We start from the raw sequence: 17,697 nt of genomic DNA, 5'->3' as shown, positions 1-17,697 counted from the left end.
CTTCATTTAATGTTGGGCAGACCCCCCTGTTGTTTCTTTCTTTTCTCCTCTACTGTTTTTTTTAAATGTAGAGCTATATTCTGTTACTGAACAGTAGTATATCTATGCCCCACCCACCCACTAAAAGGGATGTGTTGCAGAAACGGGATGGGGGGTGAGCTGAACAGAGTTGGAAATCTTTAGCTATAGAGACTTGTCAAGGAGAATTGAATTGAAGAGGGAAGGCAGCTGCTTCATAATAACAAGATTAATAAAATAACTTTGCCATTTATGAGGAGGTCTGGTGCTAGAAATATTCCAGTAAACTGAAGTAGCTGTAAAGCTTGTCAAACCTATGAGCCTGTGATACCTTGCTTGTGTGCCCGACGTAGCAGGTGGGTGGAAATATTCCAAGAAACATTTGGGAGAAAATGACTGAGTTGAGCAAGAACTCATGAATTAACTGTATGTGCAATTCCTGTTTGTGAGGGGTTATTAATGGTTTGGCTAGAGGAGTTGAAGGTTTATCCAGCATCACAAGAGATGCTTTGTGAAGGTTTTAATCAAATAAGTAATAGAAAACTCTCGGTTCCCTTAGGCTTATTTAACTGAGTTCTTCAGAACTTTCTGTGAAGCCCTTGCCTTCATATATCATCTTTTCGTGGTAAAGATATTGACAAATGGGTGGCCTTCCATTGCAAGGTTTGCCCGAGCTGTGATGAATAAGTGGGTTGGAACAGGAAGACTGTCAAACCTCTTTCCTGTTTGGATCTCCTGCTCAGTTTGCACATGAACTTCATGCTGATGCAAATCTCTCCTGTAGTACAACATCTTATTAATATTCCTGTTAGTTGGCTAGTTGTAGTTGCTACAAAGTGAGGCTGATCCCAATTGGGATATATATGGCAACTCCACAGCATAACAGCTGATTTAGAGTCTTGTAGCTTATGACAGCATTTCTAGACATTTTATGTAACTGTCCTTTTTATGACCACATACAATATTTCTCTGCGTTTACACTTCTGAATACCATAGACCTTTGTTTTTCACCCTAGATCATGTCTTTCCCAAGTGCTAATTTACAAGGCCTCATTGTGGTTTGGTTTTAATGCACGGTATGGTGCAAATATTGTTTTCCTTTTTGAAAATGTTCCGGTTCTATTTGTCTACAGCTGGAATGGTTTGTTTCCTTGTCATCTGCTCTTGTTTTAATAGTTTTCATGGCCATGCATTCTGCTTTTAGAGCTGACTGTTAACTCTCAGAGCCTGGTCTCTGGCTTATTGAAAATGCCCCAGCTTTTCCCATGAAGCAGATCCTTTACTACTTTGATATCATACTCCTATTTGTGGGAATTTTCTCTCATTTTTCTTGGCCCTTTGTCAGAACTGCAGTGGGCTTTCTCAATTTTTCAGTTTCACAGCTTTCAAGACCAGAATCTCAGTCAAAGGACCACTGAGCAGAGCAGGGCAGCTCATAGGGCCCCGAATTTGTTCTATTTCATTCCTAAAATGCAAGTGATTTGATTTGTAGGACTGCTTTACTTTGTTACACTATAGGTCACAGCGTTTATAGAAGCACATGCCTAATCTGTAGTTTTTAATTTAGAAGTAAAATATATTACTTTTGGTCTAGATATTTTACACTGGGATTCTCTACAAAGCACATTCACTCCCAACATGGGTCAGTGATTGTGCAAGGCAGCTGAAGGCCAGAAACATCTTTGGACTTAAGAGTCCAAAATTACAGCCATTGTGAGTCTGCCAACCAAGGCCTGCAGCCATGAAGGCAGGAGTTTTAAACCAGAAGCTTGACTGTGTCTGTTCAGTGTCAGCTTTCATTGAATAACTGTCTTGTTCAAGCTCTTGTAATGAAGAGGGAAGTGGGGCACTACCACTTCATAAAGAAAGGGTGTCTGGAAGAGCTCTTAGTCACAAGATAGTTTAGTTTATCTCTCCTATCTCTCTTTTTTCTTGTGCTTCAGTCCTGTCTGCTGCTTGTTCATATTTTGTCAGTAAAATTGAGACAGGCAAGCCTTATCTGTGTAAAGCTGTCCCTATAAAATTGCTGACAACTCTCTAAGCACTGGAGACAGAGGTTTCGTTTCTTTCTTTTTTTTAATATGCTTTATGATTTGGGAGGTTTTGGCCATTAACTTCCTCTTTGAGAAATTGGTGAGCATTGTGAGAAGAATTTTTATTTTGGAGATACTGGGCAATAGTATAAGACAATTCTGACATTCATAATGAGCAATTAAAATTGAGATAAATATCACTGTTTTGTGTGGTCTGCCTTTGTACTTGACAGAATTTTTAATAATAATTTCTCCTCCTCCCTTTAGAGCTATGAGTAAAGTATTTATGGCACAGATTTTCAGCAGGAAAGTTGAACTGTTAATGTGCTTTCCTGCACATACACTCGTGTGCGCACACACACACACAAACACACCTTTAAAAAAATGACAATTGTTCGTAATTGTTCAAATCATCATATTTTATTCCTCTATGAATTGCCGTCACTTACCTTTTTAAAGCTAGTTAGAAATCATCTGTGCTTTCGAAGTGACATTTGTACAAGCCTGACTTGGAATAATTGGCATGGGTAGCTAAGGTATTGGAAACTCTTGCTTTGAGTTATAAAATACTGTTGTTCTCCGGCGCTTTGTTTCTTTTACAAGGGTCCTTCAAAGCCATTGCAGGCATTGTGCCAACTTTACTGGCTGATCACCTTTTGGGAATTCTGAGCACACATCAACAAAGAGTGAATGAAGCAGGCTTGGTTTTTGACAGCGAATTTGACACCTTAGCGAATCCACTCTGTTTTCATGGGTAAGGATGGAGGGGATCTCATGCTTTACAGGAAACCTGAAAAACAGTCTGTGGGATTCCTCTCCTTGGGTGCAAGGATGGGCTTTCACATGTACGTGTGTGGGTATCTGACCTGTGTATCTGAGTCTGTGGGAAGATCATAATATGGGAAGCATAACACAGATCTTAGATTTGGAATTCTGTTCTGCAGTTATTTATGGATTCAAAAACCTGGAAAATGTACAATATGTACCAGCTTTGGTGGTCTGGTTTGTTTTAGGACCTTCAGGACTTACTGCTCTCACTTTCACCTTTTGTTGGTGAAACAGCCTGACCTTGCCAAAACCTGGTCCTCTAACCCTTCAAAGGAGTTTTTTTGTTCTCTGCATGGAGGAATACCAGCACTGCTTTCAGGAGTCAAGTGGTGTCTATGGCCTTAGCTAGACCTATCTGTTAGTGCACGACAGAGGGGTGAATATCTTGCGATGGTTTTATTGTGAGATCCCCCCTCTGTTTACATGTGGCGCACAACGACCTCAGAAGGAGAGGTGTCGCGCCCACCATTCTTATTTTTAAAGCTACAGCAGCACACGAACACTCGTGTGCAAAAGGTAGGGTGTTTTTTTTTAAAATAATTACTTTCCCCGCTCCTCGCCACCCCCAATGGGCTCAGTGCTCCTAAGGAGCTCTGCACCCTGTGTGCGGGTCCCGGCTCCTTGCGAGGAACCGCGAGGAGCAGGGACAAACTGTGGCGCCTGGCCACACGTTCCACGGCCTCGGCCTCAGCCCAAGACCGTGGAAAAACCGGGCCTAAAGTGGAGGGTGAGATCCTGGGGCAAAGGAGGGATCATCCCTCCCTGATCCCGGGATCCCCTGTGCGTCATGTGTACACAGAGGGACGATCCCGGGGATCGCCCCAGGATTTTGCCCCATCTAGCTATGGCCTATGTGTATTTTAGTGTACATAGTAAATTTATTTTGGAACTGGAGGAAATCAGACTTCTTGTGGATTACTTCTGTTCTATGCTATTTCTTTTCTTTTTCCTAGTGGAGTTATAGTATTTTTCAACATAAGTTTATGATTTAGTGGTTTAATTAGACAAGACCTGTTGACTCTACATCTTTATAAACTTTCTGGTCATCATCTCTCCATGATTCTTAAAAATGAAAGAATTGCTTTAGAGATATATGAAGGTACATATGTTTCTCAGTTTGGCCTCACAAGTGCACCTCCAACTTTTGTGGTCTATGGGGGTAATTTTCTAATGTAGGTAAACACACACAGAGTAAAACTTTGAAAAGCAATCTCATTTTAAAGAGGTACTTTATTAAAGTAGAAAATCCAGAATGTATTTGAAATGGGTTTTACAATCAGATGTTTCCTGTTGCTGGATCCTGTTGCTGTTTCCTTCTATAAAGGGAATAAAAATAAACCATGGGCCCCTTTCTCCTATCAATTGGATATGCAGCCAGCCTGAGGTTTCATTCATATGTTCACTTACCAACAACTTCTAGTCCCCCTGTTTCAATTCTGCCATTAGCACTTTTCAGATGACATAACAGGGTAAGTGCAATTGTGTATGTGTGTGTGTGAGAGAGATTGTGGTGGCAGACCCAGTCTCATAAGCAGTTTGAACATGTACGATAAACAAACTACCTGTTAAGGTAATTTGCTGGGCACAGCGTGCTCCCTAGTGATATTGTCTGAAAAGGGCTATTGCATTTGTCCAGCTGCAGAGAAGTGGTTGTCACTGCATTTTGTAAGTTGCTCCATCATCATAACCATCATGATTACTATTATTGTATTTTGATACTTCCTTTTTGAGACCAATCAAGGTAGTTTACAAGAATTCAGAAAACAAAAATCATAAACCAATAAAGATAATAAAACACACTTGCATTTTTGTTTTAATGTTTTCTTTTGTTGAAACTTATAATAAAAATTGATACATTAAAAAAATATAAAACATTAAAAGCAACCTTAAAAACCATAACAATTTAAAAAGCTAAATTAAAAAGATGTGTCTTGGTTCTCTTCCTGAATGCAAAGTCAGTGGGAAGCAGTTGTAACTCCAGAGGGAATGCATTCCAGTAGTCATTCTCAACTATTGTGAAAATAGTTGGAAAGCTGTGATTTTTTGTGTATGTGTGCCTGCACATAGCTTGGTGCTGTTGCTTATGTTTTTGTAATTATAACTGTCACAGTGACAGCAGTGACAGTTATGTTAAGGCCTGTCAGTAAATCTCTCTCTCCCCCTCCTCCATCACAGCTGATTTAGAATGTTGAGGGGAGAGAGGAACTGCAGTTTACCTCATATTATTAGTGCTGTAGGCAGAATCTACATGACTGCTTTAAAACGGTTAATAACAGTAGTGACAACTGTTGGGGCCCAGGAAACACACCAAATACAGTTTTCAAACCGTTTTCAAAGTGTCATATCCTGCTTAGTGTAGATCTGGCCTGAGAAGGAGAAAGAGAAGATGACCCTGTTTGGAGAGTTGCTGTGGGGGACAGGGTTGAATATGCTGGGAATGGTGGGGTGGTGAGGAGGGGCCCCTGGATTCTACTGGGAAACTGGCACATGAGGAGGACTTTCCTCACACTTTAATTTTCCAGCAGATTCAAATCTCCCACCAATCTGCCAAACAGCCCACCAAACCAAACTTGATAAGAGCTGGGAGGACCTTGAGTTCTTCTGAAGGAAGTAAAGTGCAGTGGTTGGAACAATAGTGCCACATGAGCCTTGAATCCTGCACAGTGATAAAAATGGGAGGAAAGCACTTCAGTTGCCTTCTGGAAACACAGGCAGGAATGCAACTGGGAAAGAAGGTAGGCCATCTCTCTATGAAAATCTGCCTGTGTTGATAGGAGCTGGGAGTTCTACTGATGTGAGAAATATACATTGATTAGACTCAGGCGTGTTTACTTAAAAGAAAAATGTATTGTGTGCTGTGAGGTTTGCTCACAATTATTGTGGAATTTCAGAACACCAAACACAACTCAGGTTGCCTTTTATTAGTAGTAAGACAGACCACATGCTGCAGCGGAGCCCTTCAACACGCTAGAAGAAGAGACCGTCGCCCAGCCTCTGTTAGTAAAATATATAGGTTACATGTTGTCATTGATCATTATATAGTTTTAACAAATCCAGTTACAGCTTATACTGATAAGACTAGGTTATTACTACATGTGTGCTAGCTGCTTTCTAATTCTTGTCTCAGCCAAAAGCTTGTTCAGCACTTCGGGTGTTTCCCACAGAAGAACAGCTTCTTCACATACACAGCATATTAGTAACATTCTAGCTTGTGCACTAACCTTCCAGTAAAATTCCATCACTTACAAAGTCTCTAATAAAATTCCATTACACAAGTTACTTTAGTTTTGGAATAGTGGAACAGTAACAAGGAATTTGGTTGGTCTGATATCTTTCATCAATACTTTTAAATTTCATCTTTCTTGGGGCAAAAGTGAAATCAGAGGATAAAATCAGAGATGTATAAAGACAGTTTCCTACTCATTATTTTGTAAAAATGACCTGGTACACATAACATGGTAGCACATGGGTTAATTTACCCTTGAGGAGCTCCGGGGACCAGGAATTATTATGTTGTGTGAACTCAACTGGGGTGGTGGTGCTTGTTTAGCCTCGTGTAACCCATGGTCTGTTTTTGGGTTATATGAGGGTTGTTTTCCCCTCAAATAACCTCCACCAGGCAGGTTTGCACAACATGACAAACCCCATGCCGGCTACCAATGGTGTGAATTGTTGTCCAATACATGTGAAGGGCACCAGGTTGGGGAAGGCTGCTCTTAAAAAAAAAGTAGATAGCCGTAAATTGTTTGTCTTCAGTTTTCTACAATCTCACAGTCTCTGCATATCATATTATTTATCCTGTCCACATGGTCTGTCTACTTTGGGAAAATTAAAATATCACTTGCACTTTCTGCCTCCTTAGGTAGGAGGTGATGTTAAGGCTTGTGAGCGTTAGCTCAAAATTTCCCTGCTTTTTGTTTCTTGGTTGAATGAATGAATGAATGAATTTATTACGGTCATTGACCAGAACCAATAAAAACATTAATAACAAACAGACAATCCCAAACACATAGATACATTACTATATTACATACATCCAGCAGTTGCTGAGAAATTGTATCACACAATCAGAGGCTGCAATCGACGGTTAAAAGATTACGGCAAGTTATAGCAATTGCACAGAATTTGGCCACTTCATTCGTAATATGTGGTGTCTTATCGGAGAGAAGCAAAGAAGTATAAAACCTGTCAGTCCTACCCAGATAATTATATAACATGTATAGTCTTAATGTTATGTTTTGTAAACTACAGATTTTTGTTTATTGAACAGTTTGTATATAACATGAACTAGGACGACTGGAATGATTGGATTTACTTGAAAAAAAAACTGAGCAAATGACTAGGCATCCACACCTGCTGATTTTAAGTCACCTTACTAGATTTCCATAGCTTCTTCTCTTGGGGAAGGGGAGGAAAAGGGATAATGCATATATACAAGGTATAGTGAGGCGTAGGGAGTGTCCCCTGGCGTTATCACTGGAAATGATGATATTAGACTGCAGGAATGGACCACACTGTCCCTTGACAGATTACTTCATAGATTTTTTTTGACTATGCACTAATGAACAGAGTGGCTACCCACCAGCTTTTCAAGGAACTTTTATTATATCCTTTTATTAGTGGGGTATGGGTGAATGGATAAAAGCATGTTTGGGCCAATAGCTCTCTGATAGTCATAATATGAATGGTATGTTGTTGTTTGTGCTTTTGGCAAATGTTTTGTGTGTGAGAACCAAAATTCAGATTGGAAAAGCAGACTTGTTGAGTAACTGACTGTTGCTAGTTAGTGGTCTGCTTTTCATTATTTTCTGCATCATCTGCTATCAGAATAGGTCATTTGGAAAGAAACATCAGAGACTAGATTTTTATTTCAAGCTGATCTTGAACCAATAACATGTACAGAACTATTTTTGTATATCTCAACAACACAATAAGGCGGAAGCAATTTCTGGAACAGTTAAATGGTGTAATAATTCATATTTGTTCATTAATCTATTATTTATTATATAAAGGATTTTGACCCTGCTCCCCAAAATCAGAAAGAGGACACTCCCTGCTCACAGGTTTATAATCTAAAAGTCATGACACAAAAAAGGAATGGATTGGGAGGGATGAGGAAAACAGCAAATTCTAGTGCGCCATTCTCAGTTACAAAGATCAGCAGACAGTAATTCTATAAATTATAGAGCTGGATTTAAGAACAATGAATGGGCTGCTGCTTCCTCTCCTTCTGGTGGCCTCAGTAGTGGCAGTTGGTAGCTGGAGGGAGAGGGCTCTTAGCTGGAGATGTATTCAGGCACAATGAAGGGTGCCAGATGCACAATGTTCATACCTGTAGATTAAAGCCTTACTTTGTACTTCTGCTAATGATGCTAGGTGCCAAGTGAAAACATGGCTGTTTAACAAAGCCCTTAATGATTAAATTCACTAAGATGGCACATTGTTTTAACGGTTTTTAAATTATATATTGTTTTAACTTGGTTCATGGTTTAATTCGTTTTTAGCTGTGTATATTTATTGTTTTATACTATATGCTTTTATGTGTACGCCGCCCTGAGATCTTAATGATAAAGGGTGGGAAACAAATGTTTTAAATAAAATCAATAGGTATAAAAGGTGTGTGCACACGCTTGTGTTTCCTTTACATGCTTCAATCTTACTGAACAGAATCCAACTTGGAGTGGAGAAAGGGATCTGGCAGTAGACTCAGCATTGACTGCATGAAGTAACAGGGCACTGCTCCAAGAAGCATCACATCATGTGTTAGCCATGCCTGTTAAAGGATTTGTTCACATCGTGTCTGTGATTGTAGGAACAGCCGCAATCTACTTCTGCTGTTGTGTCAAATGGGCTCTGCCTAGAATAGATATTGATGCTGCAAAATGTACTAGTTGACTGGGTTTGTGTATGGTTTGTTAGATGCATATGAGTTACATGTGAGTTTGGGGATACTGCCTTCATTAGTAGAAGTTATTTGCTGGAATTTTGACCTGTGCTCTTGCTTTTTTCTAGAAATTACCATTTAAATTTAAGATGGGTTCAGGAGAGTCCAAAGAGGTTTCATGGCACTGTTGCACTTCTTTGTTTTCTGATGCTAAATTATGTATTACATGACATTTCCAAAAGTTCCAAGTTTCCTCTTAGAATCGTTGCTTCATCTGAGCCTCGGAGCTGCACAGGTGTATGCACAGTTGCTTCCTGCACTCCAGATGGATACATCATCTATAAACTAGATGTGTAGTACCTGAGGAAGCAAAGATACGCATTGGTACTTAGATTTTGCACACTACCATTGCTCCTATCCTTGTGTGTATTACATAATCTGTGCACAGTTTGCAGTTCCTGCAATACAGTGAATGATGTCACCAAGAACTCCAAAGGTTACTTCCCCGACTGACTCTGAAATGAGGACCTGGCTTAGACAGTTAACATGATTACGTGTAAACAAGCTTTCTTGCTTGAAAGAGCTCCTTTGACTACTTAGTTTTTCCAAGGAATTGGGGGAAATGGAACAGCAAGAACAACAGCTAGAGCTGGGGTGGGCAGAAGGTAGATCAGGATCTACTGGGAAACCTCTGTGTGTTTTGAAGTAGATCTGTAAAATTTTCTGACACCAAATTGCTTAACAATGGTAATAACAAAGAATTCCACCATGTCGTCGTCCCCGAATCATACTGCTGAAATAGGGGAGGGACATAAGCAGGAGAAGATATTTTGTGTGTAAGGATTATGAATTCAGTTCAGTTCTGATACACAAAACAAATTCCTAGGCTCAGAATTCTTTAATTCGAAGTCTGTACCTTTTGCATCAGTGTATCTTCAGTTTGTGTATCTCAGGATTCTGGTTAAAAAAAAACAAAGCAGATCAGGAGTGTCCAAACTTTTTGGATCCATGGGCACATCTAGTAATTTATGAAACTGTCCTGGACGCCATCACAAAATGACTGCCATTTGTAGCTTGACCACAAAACTGAGTACAATACATTTTTGTGCCAACATAAACCTTTTTCACAGAAGGCAAATTCTCTTCCTCCCCCTCTTCAGGCAACTCATTCCCCCATTTTTCTCTCTCTCACCACATATATGGTCTCTATGTCTCATGCATGCAGGCATCCCATGCATTCATATATACACATGTACCTCCTCCTCATTGCATGCACACACAAAACAATGCTCACTGTCTCTCAGGATCACTCTAAAATCTGGATCACCCCTAAACCTTTCTTTGTCCCTCTCCCATCCATCCAGACACACAAGCACACAGCCCTTCCCATGTTGCTCTCAGTTGGCTCTCCTTGCCCCTCGCTGGCTTTTTGCTGCTATGTCTTCTTTCTCCCCCAGGTGGGGAGGGAGGGGTAGGGCACCTTGTTGGGCACCAGGAAAAGGGGGCAGCTGACATTGATGCTTGCAGGTATAATATTGCCTACCTCCAAGCCTGAAGTCTTCCTGGGCTTGAGCTAGAGGATCAGTGGAGGAAAACTGAAGACAAATCTGAATGAACATGAGCTAGTGATCATTTTAGGGCCTACTCAACGGTGGTAATGGTGGCAATGAGATCTTTGTCTTCTACCATTATTGCTTCTGCATAGTGCTGGCTAGTGGAGGGGCCTTTTATAATCTGGCCTTTGGTGGCCCACTGGGTCCACTTTGCAAAGTAATTTGCAGATACACCCCTAGAGGCAGGGCAATGGCGCGCTAACTTTAACGCGCGCCGCCCCGCCTCCTAGACGGCCGACGCGCAGGGACTCCGGAAGCCCTGCAGCGTCTGCCATTTATGTTTGTTTGTTTGTTAAAGGGGCCACGTGCGCCCGAAGACTCCGGAGAAGGTAAGAGCCTTTTTTTTACTTAAACCCCCCCATCCGTTCCTGATCCCTTCCCATGCCTCCTGCCCACTCTTTTCCCGCCCTCCCTCCCCGTCCCCGTCCCCCGTGTCGCCCTTCCTCGCTTTCCCTGGCTGTCCCGTGTCGCCTGTCCTCGCTTTCCCTGGCTGTCCCGTGTTGCCCGTCCTCGCTCTCCCTGGCCGGGGCTGCGGAAAAGGCATGCCATAAGCGAATTCGCTTATGGCGCGTTAAGGCAGGCTTTAGTGCGGCCTGGGCCCAGATTCCCCTGTGCGTCATGTGGACGCACAGCAGGGAAACCGGGTCTCAAAGCGCGCTAAGGCCTCGTCTAGCAAGGCCCTTGCTTGCATCTGTTCCAATTTGGATACTCCATGAAGTGTAAATTTGCTCCTAAACATGGGATCTGTAGTTTCTGCATGTCAGATTATCTGGATCCCCTTTAATCTGGTTTTTGCAAGTCTAATTTTTTAAGATGTAAGCCTCCAGATTCTGTGATAGGGGAAAGCAAAATGGTAGTTACACTGAAAAACCAGACCTGCCAGGCTAATGTTATATATTCAACTAATTGAGTCTAGCTGAATATTTCCACATAAGTGATTGAATTGCAGGCTTCTTTGTTTAACAAGACTTTTTATAGCTAATAGCATTACAATGTTCTGCATATCTAGGCTCTGGTGATCAGTGATGAGAACCATTGTTATGCTGAGTGGTAATTCTCGTGAATGTTTCAGAGATATACCATATTTGTACATATATGCATGGCAGAAGCCTATGAGAAATATCCAGTGTTGGTCCAAACATTCTCAGGTACTCAAAAACCGCCAGTGACACATTTTGGTTCTAAGCCAGCAGCCGATTTGGAAAAGATATCAAAAGATTTTTTAAAAAACCTCTAGTTTTAGTGAATCTGTCAGTTTTGAAAAGACGTATCTCTACAATGGTGTCCAAGGTCTGCATTTCTTTAAAGAAGCTGCCAAATTAGTGTTGTTGCCTCACTACGTTTGGCTTGGATTCTGAAGAATACTATTCCTGTGGTTTGTAATGCAAAAAACTGCATCATTTTTTTTTATTGAACTTGTATTACCACTGTGGGACCAGTGGTTTGTCTTGTAATTTTTCAGGATTCCATCCAATAAAGCATACAGTCTGTACATATAATGCTGAACTTTCAGAATAAAGATGGTTTATTGCTGAACATGGTTCTGCTAAAAGCTGTCTTTCTCAAGGAAAAAGAAAGTAGGAAATGGCTTCTTACAAGACAGTGGTGTAGTTCCCAAGATAAGTTAATTTAAAGTTCACAGAAGGAAAGTTTCCCCTCCCCTACTCCCCTTTCCTGCAGCCCCTGAAAAGCCTTTCCAGACAGTTGGTGTGGGGAACTCCTTAAATGTGTGAGTTGGGACACAGAGGACATCTGGGGAAGTTGTCCCAAATTGAGCTGACTGTCTCATTTTGGGTGATCCCCCCATTCCCCATTGCTGAGGCTCCCCCTCCCCACCTAGAAGGGCTTTTCAGAGGGCTGGAGGGAGGCGAAGAGGGGGATGGATACCTTTCCTGCTGTGAACATTGATAAGCTCATTTATCCTAGAATCCAAACGAATGTATTTAAAACTGAATTACAGCATGGTAAGGTTCATATAGTCATTGTAGAATTAAGCTAGACTGCTGTGTAGTCTTCTCACAACTATTGTTGCTGTGTGTGCTGCCTTCTACACACCTTGCTTTCCAGTCTGATTCAACTGAAAAGACAGAGAGCTTCTCTGCATGAGCGATTTATTGAACTCTTGTGATTGGCCACTCATGGAAGTTCACCAGTCCTTTACATGATGCTGTCAACCTCCAGGTCACTTTCCCCTGGTAATCTCACTTTATTTTTTTAAAGGAGATAATGCAGTATTTATAATAATCTCAAATAATCGCAGGATGCCCCCAGCATGTAAAGCTCGCATAGTACTATAATTCTGGCACTAAAGGGCGCTGTCTCATTGAACTTTGAGAGAGCGCCTTCTCCCTTACCAACCTTCCCGGTCACTGAGGTTATCCGAGGGCCTGCTCCTGGTGGTTTCACATAGATCCATCCTCCAATTGGAATCCACCAGGGGAAGAGCCTTCAGTGTGGTGGCGCCCCTCCTGTGGAATTCCCTGCCTCTGGAGGTCAGGCAGGCGCCAACCTTGTACTCCTTTCGGCGCCTCCTGAAAACATATTTATTCCAAGAAGCCTTTCTTTAACATGCAGCCTTGGATTTCTGTTTTTGCTTCTTTTAAATTTTGTTTTAACTGTTTTATTCTGTTTTTATTTTCATTTTACCTTGTACACCGCTCTGACATTTTTTCAATGGGGAGCGGTATATAAATATTCTAAATAAATAAATAATAAATAAACTTAATAGCATTACCAAGAGGGGAAGTTTTCAATTAAAAATCACGTGGTTGCCATCTAAAGGAGCTAGCCACAAATGAGGAAAGACTCCAGAAGAAGAAGCCCCAATAAGGATATGAGTTTTTTGCCCCTTAACATAGAGACACACAGAGGCACATGAATAGACACATGCTGGATCTTTAGTTGCTTGAGCAGGAAAAGGAGGATCGGGAATTGTTCCTAGTGCAGTGTATTGTGTGAATGGAGCTGCTACTGGAATCCTGTCTTGAAGGTGAGGTCGTGTCTGCATTCCCAAAACAGATCATAGAATCATAGAATAACAGAGTTGGAAGGGGCCTAAAAGGCCATTGAGTCCAACCCCCTGCTCAATGCAGGAATCCACCCTAAAGCATCCCTGACAGATGTTTTTTGTGAACCGCCCAGAGAGCTCCGGCTATTGGGCGGTATAGAAATGTAATAAATAAATAAATAAATAAATAAATTGTCCAGCTGCCTCTTAAAGGCCTCTAGTGTGGGAGAGCCCACAACCTCCCTAGGTAACTGATTCCATTGTCGTACTGACCTAACAGTCAGGAAGTTTTTCCTGATGTCCAGCTGGAATCTGGCTTCCTTTAACTTGAGCCCGTTATTCCGTGTCATGCACTCTGGGAGGATCGAGAAGAGATCCTGGCCCTCCTGTGTGTGACAACCTTTTAAGTATTTGAAGAGTGCTATCATGTCTCCCCTCAATCTTCTCTTCTCCAGGCTAAACATGCCCAGTTCTTTCAGTCTCTCTTCATAGAGCTTTGTTTCCAGACCCCTGATCATCCTGGTTGCCCTCCTCTGAACACGCTCCAGCTTGTCTGCATCCTTCTTGAATTGTGGAGCCCAGAACTGGACGCAATACTCCAGATGAGGCCTAACGAGTGCCGAATAGAGAGGAACCAGTACCTCACGTGATTTGGAAGCTATACTTCTATTAATGCAGCCCAAAATAGCATTTGCCTTTCTTGCAGCCATATCACACTGTTGGCTCATATTCAGCTTGCGATCTACAGATGTTGAAAAATCAGCAACTATTCAGAAAAAAGTGAAGGGAAGGATTTGTTATTCAGACGAGCAATATTTATAGTGTAAGATTTGGGTCTCACAAATTGTCTAGCCTATCCAGTTGTGAAGAAATAAATAAATAAATCTATTATGTTATACTAGTTACCTCAGGAACAAGGAAAGACTCAGTGTCCTCCATTTGCTGGAAGTTGAATATTGCCTAGCTTGGACTCAAGGTAAATGAATTCATGCCATGATCATGGGAACTAATAATCTACTGAAGGACAGGATGGATTTTTCATCAGTTGTAGACTTCTACATCAAGAAGTTTGGTTTTAAGAGCTAATGTGGTATAGTAGTTACAGTGTTAGACAAGGACTGGGAAGGCCCAGATTCAGGTCTCCACTTAGTCATGAAGTTCACTGGGTGACTCTAACCTGCCTTTTGGTGTTGTTGTGAGGATAAAATGGAGAACTATGTATGAACCTCAAGCTTCTTGTAGGAAAACCATCATACTCTAGAGGAAGAAAGCAGCATTTATTAAAAGAAGACCTTCCAGTGTGTGTTTGAGAAAATAGTATAGGGATTTTTGCTACAGTGGAGGGGGAATGTGAAATCAACCATGTGCATTAAGTTTGAATTTGAGAAGCTGTTTTTGTAGCTCCTGCTACATTGAGAAGAGAAATAAGATGTTCTTGGTTACTTGTTCCATTTTTAGTTTAAATTCACTCTATATATGTCTATATATGTTCTTCTCATTGTTGGGGAAACAAAGGAGAAATCAAAGAGAACCATTGGGGAATAGAATCCTCCTTGAGATTATAGTGGAATCCTTCTGTTTTCAGGCTTCCCTTCGTTACTTGTGCTTGGTAGTCCTATTTCAGAGGTAGTCCAGTATGAAAACAGTGGCATTTTAATCACTCAAATTATGTATCTGTGAGCGGGAGGTCTTGTTTGCATGATTTTGTATGCATAAATCCATGATTTATGCGTACAAAATGATTTGTGTAGCAACAGTGGATCCATCATCGTCATCCTCTATTTATTTATTTCTTACCTGCCTCTCCCTCTGGATCGAGGCGGGGAACAACAAGAAATACAAAAATATTATAAAATACATAAAACTGATTAAAACGTATACAACTAATACATTGTTAAAAACAGCCAGACTTCTTAAAATTTGACTGGGTAGGCCTGCAACAGGCTTGCAACAGTCTTTCTCTCAAGACTTCCTTTATGTTGGAAAGTTTAAACTGTGGACAGTGTTGATAAAGAAACAACCTGAAACTCAACAGGTCATATCATTCCAATAGCCATTCTTGAACTGTTAAACTTGAGATGGTGCCTGCTGTTATGCACATATATGTCCAACATTGTCTTGTTTATCTTTCATATATATATATAGATAGCTTCTCTGTCCACCTAATATGAAGAGGCACTTGTGTATTCTATGGCATAGTGATTTGTTAACACATGGCTAGTGCAATCTATCCTTTCTGTCACAACAGAGGAATAATTTAAAAGATAACAACAATACTTCTGAAATCCACTTGAGATGTTTGTAGCTTCTCTAAGGTAGTGGGGAACTTGCCCCCAACCGACTTTCTGCTGTGGGTTGAGTGTCAAGTTCAAGTAGGACCATTTCCCCCATTCCTGGAAGGAATATAATTCTGAGCCAGAAATGTTTAATGCTTTCCTTCAGTGTGGATTGATCAGCTGCACATGTAGCACACAAAAATGTCATGGTTAGAATTTCTCTGCTGCAAGTGTAGCCAGTACACCGATTTTATTGAGGAAGAAGAAATTGGAGCCTCTTGTAAACAAGTAATAGATTTATGTGACAAGGGAAAATGAACTTGTACTCTTGTGTTACAGATTCAATGGTTCTTTCCTCTGACTCCGTTGGACGTACAATAGGCTCAGGTACAACATCCCCTCCCCTCCCCCTCCTCTCCCCTCCCCCTCCTTTCCCCTCCCCTCCTGTCCCTCATAAAAAAGAATGGCATTTAATTTTCATGCGACAACCATGTTGGGAGGCAGATAAGTGGCTGTCCAGCATAGTTCAGGATTACCCTTCAAGATAGCCACTGAAAGAAATCTGATTAACTTTTGTCTTAAAAGGAAAGGTTTATTTATTTTTTACCATGGCATGGCAACTCAAAGCTACTTAGGATGGAACTATTCGTTTCCTTGTGTTCCATTTTTATTGCTTCAGTTGTGTGTTTGATACTCACCCACTTTTCTCAAACACAGAGGTTAAGTTGATTGCCTGGATGGTATTCCTCAATCCCAAGATATTATTCTGCCTTGAGTACCATTTGGTGGAAAGTCAGGATGATGATGATGATGATGATGATGATGATGATGATGATGATGATGATAATAATAATAATACAAACTTCTTCTAGGCAGAAGGTTGAGACACAATTTACATATATATACATGCACACCTCCCCACCCGACTAACCATGGAGTGTGCTATACACTAACTGGAGAAAAATGCTCTTTCGAAAGAAGGTAGTTAAACAGATTATATTTCCATGTGTGGAAGAAATGCAAGTGAGAATCTATTCAAGAGAGATGATGGAGATGCGTGCAGTTTCGCATGCAGGGTTTTAGTTATTTCCAGAGGGACAGATGTGTTAGCTTTTTAGCATTTATTTTTTTTAGAAATAGATGGAGTTACTGAGCCTAGTAATTTTCTTTTGCTTCTGGATTATGAGCGAATTGCATAAATTTACTAATTTGAGCCTAAAACAAATGTATTTATTGGTTCATTTTAGGAAAGCTATGAACCAACAGTGTGTAGACCATAGCTGCAGTGTGCTGTTGCTGGAATGGATCAGTGTTCTGGCTCATAACCACAACACAAGATTAAGTCCTTGTGTTAGGGGCACATGTAGAGAATTTACAGTGTAGATTTCTGGAAGAGCAGGGGTGGAAATTTCTCCTTGGTCCGATTTTGGTACAGCCACAAAGAAGTGTGATGTGCCTAATAGAAGATGCTTGGATAAACATCTCTTTAAAACTAGTTCAGCTCCTCCCACTCTTGTGATAAGTGTCTTTGAGGATTTCAGATTTTACTCTAGTAAGAATATTTGCTGCCTTCCAACATGGCCACAGGCTTCTGCCTGCACAGTAATCCAGCACAGCTTGCTGCCTAGCACTAACAGCAAAGCCTTGCACAAACGGTGTTCCTGAGTTACTAATCTCAGTCTTGGGTCTTTGAAAAAGCACAGGCTGCTTCCTGCTCTTCTTGCTGCATTCCTGAGAATATATTCCTAAATGCTGATTAGACAAGGGTGCATGATCTTGCTCACAGTTTGCCCAGTTTTGCTTGGTGAAGGGAAATATTCTGAAGTTTTAAAGAGACAATGAAGGGGTCCTCCCCCTCACCTCTGTATTAAACCTCTCCAACTTAGAACTCTGCAGATACCCTCATGGTAGCTGTGCGTGGGTTGGGGCAAACATCACAAGGTGTTAGAGGATAATTTAAAGGAAAATCATGCATTCCTCTGTCTGTCTCAATAAAATCCAGTTATTCTATCCTCACAACAAAGTAGCCAACTACACA

At 41.0% G+C, this 17,697-nt stretch overlaps 1 protein-coding gene across 6 annotated transcripts in view; it reads left to right on the top strand.

Moving 5' to 3' along the window:
• ST3GAL3 (ST3 beta-galactoside alpha-2,3-sialyltransferase 3) overlaps positions 1-17,697 on the top strand; it is a 241,289-nt gene that overhangs the window by 33,933 nt on the left and 189,659 nt on the right. For 4 of the 6 annotated variants that reach the window (XM_063140029.1, XM_063140021.1, XM_063140037.1 and 1 more), the window contains one exon: positions 15,999-16,046. The exons of the other annotated variants lie outside the window; for them this stretch is intronic. In XM_063140029.1, the coding sequence (XP_062996099.1) occupies positions 16,004-16,046 (43 nt within the window). In that variant the 5' untranslated portion in view covers positions 15,999-16,003. The remainder of the gene's footprint in view (positions 1-15,998; positions 16,047-17,697) is intronic. 6 annotated transcript variants of the gene reach the window in all.

The sequence above is a fragment of the Elgaria multicarinata genome, chromosome 1, assembly GCF_023053635.1.
Source record: "Elgaria multicarinata webbii isolate HBS135686 ecotype San Diego chromosome 1, rElgMul1.1.pri, whole genome shotgun sequence".
NCBI lineage: Eukaryota > Metazoa > Chordata > Lepidosauria > Squamata > Anguidae > Elgaria > Elgaria multicarinata.
This window is presented reverse-complemented; position numbering and strand designations above follow the sequence as displayed.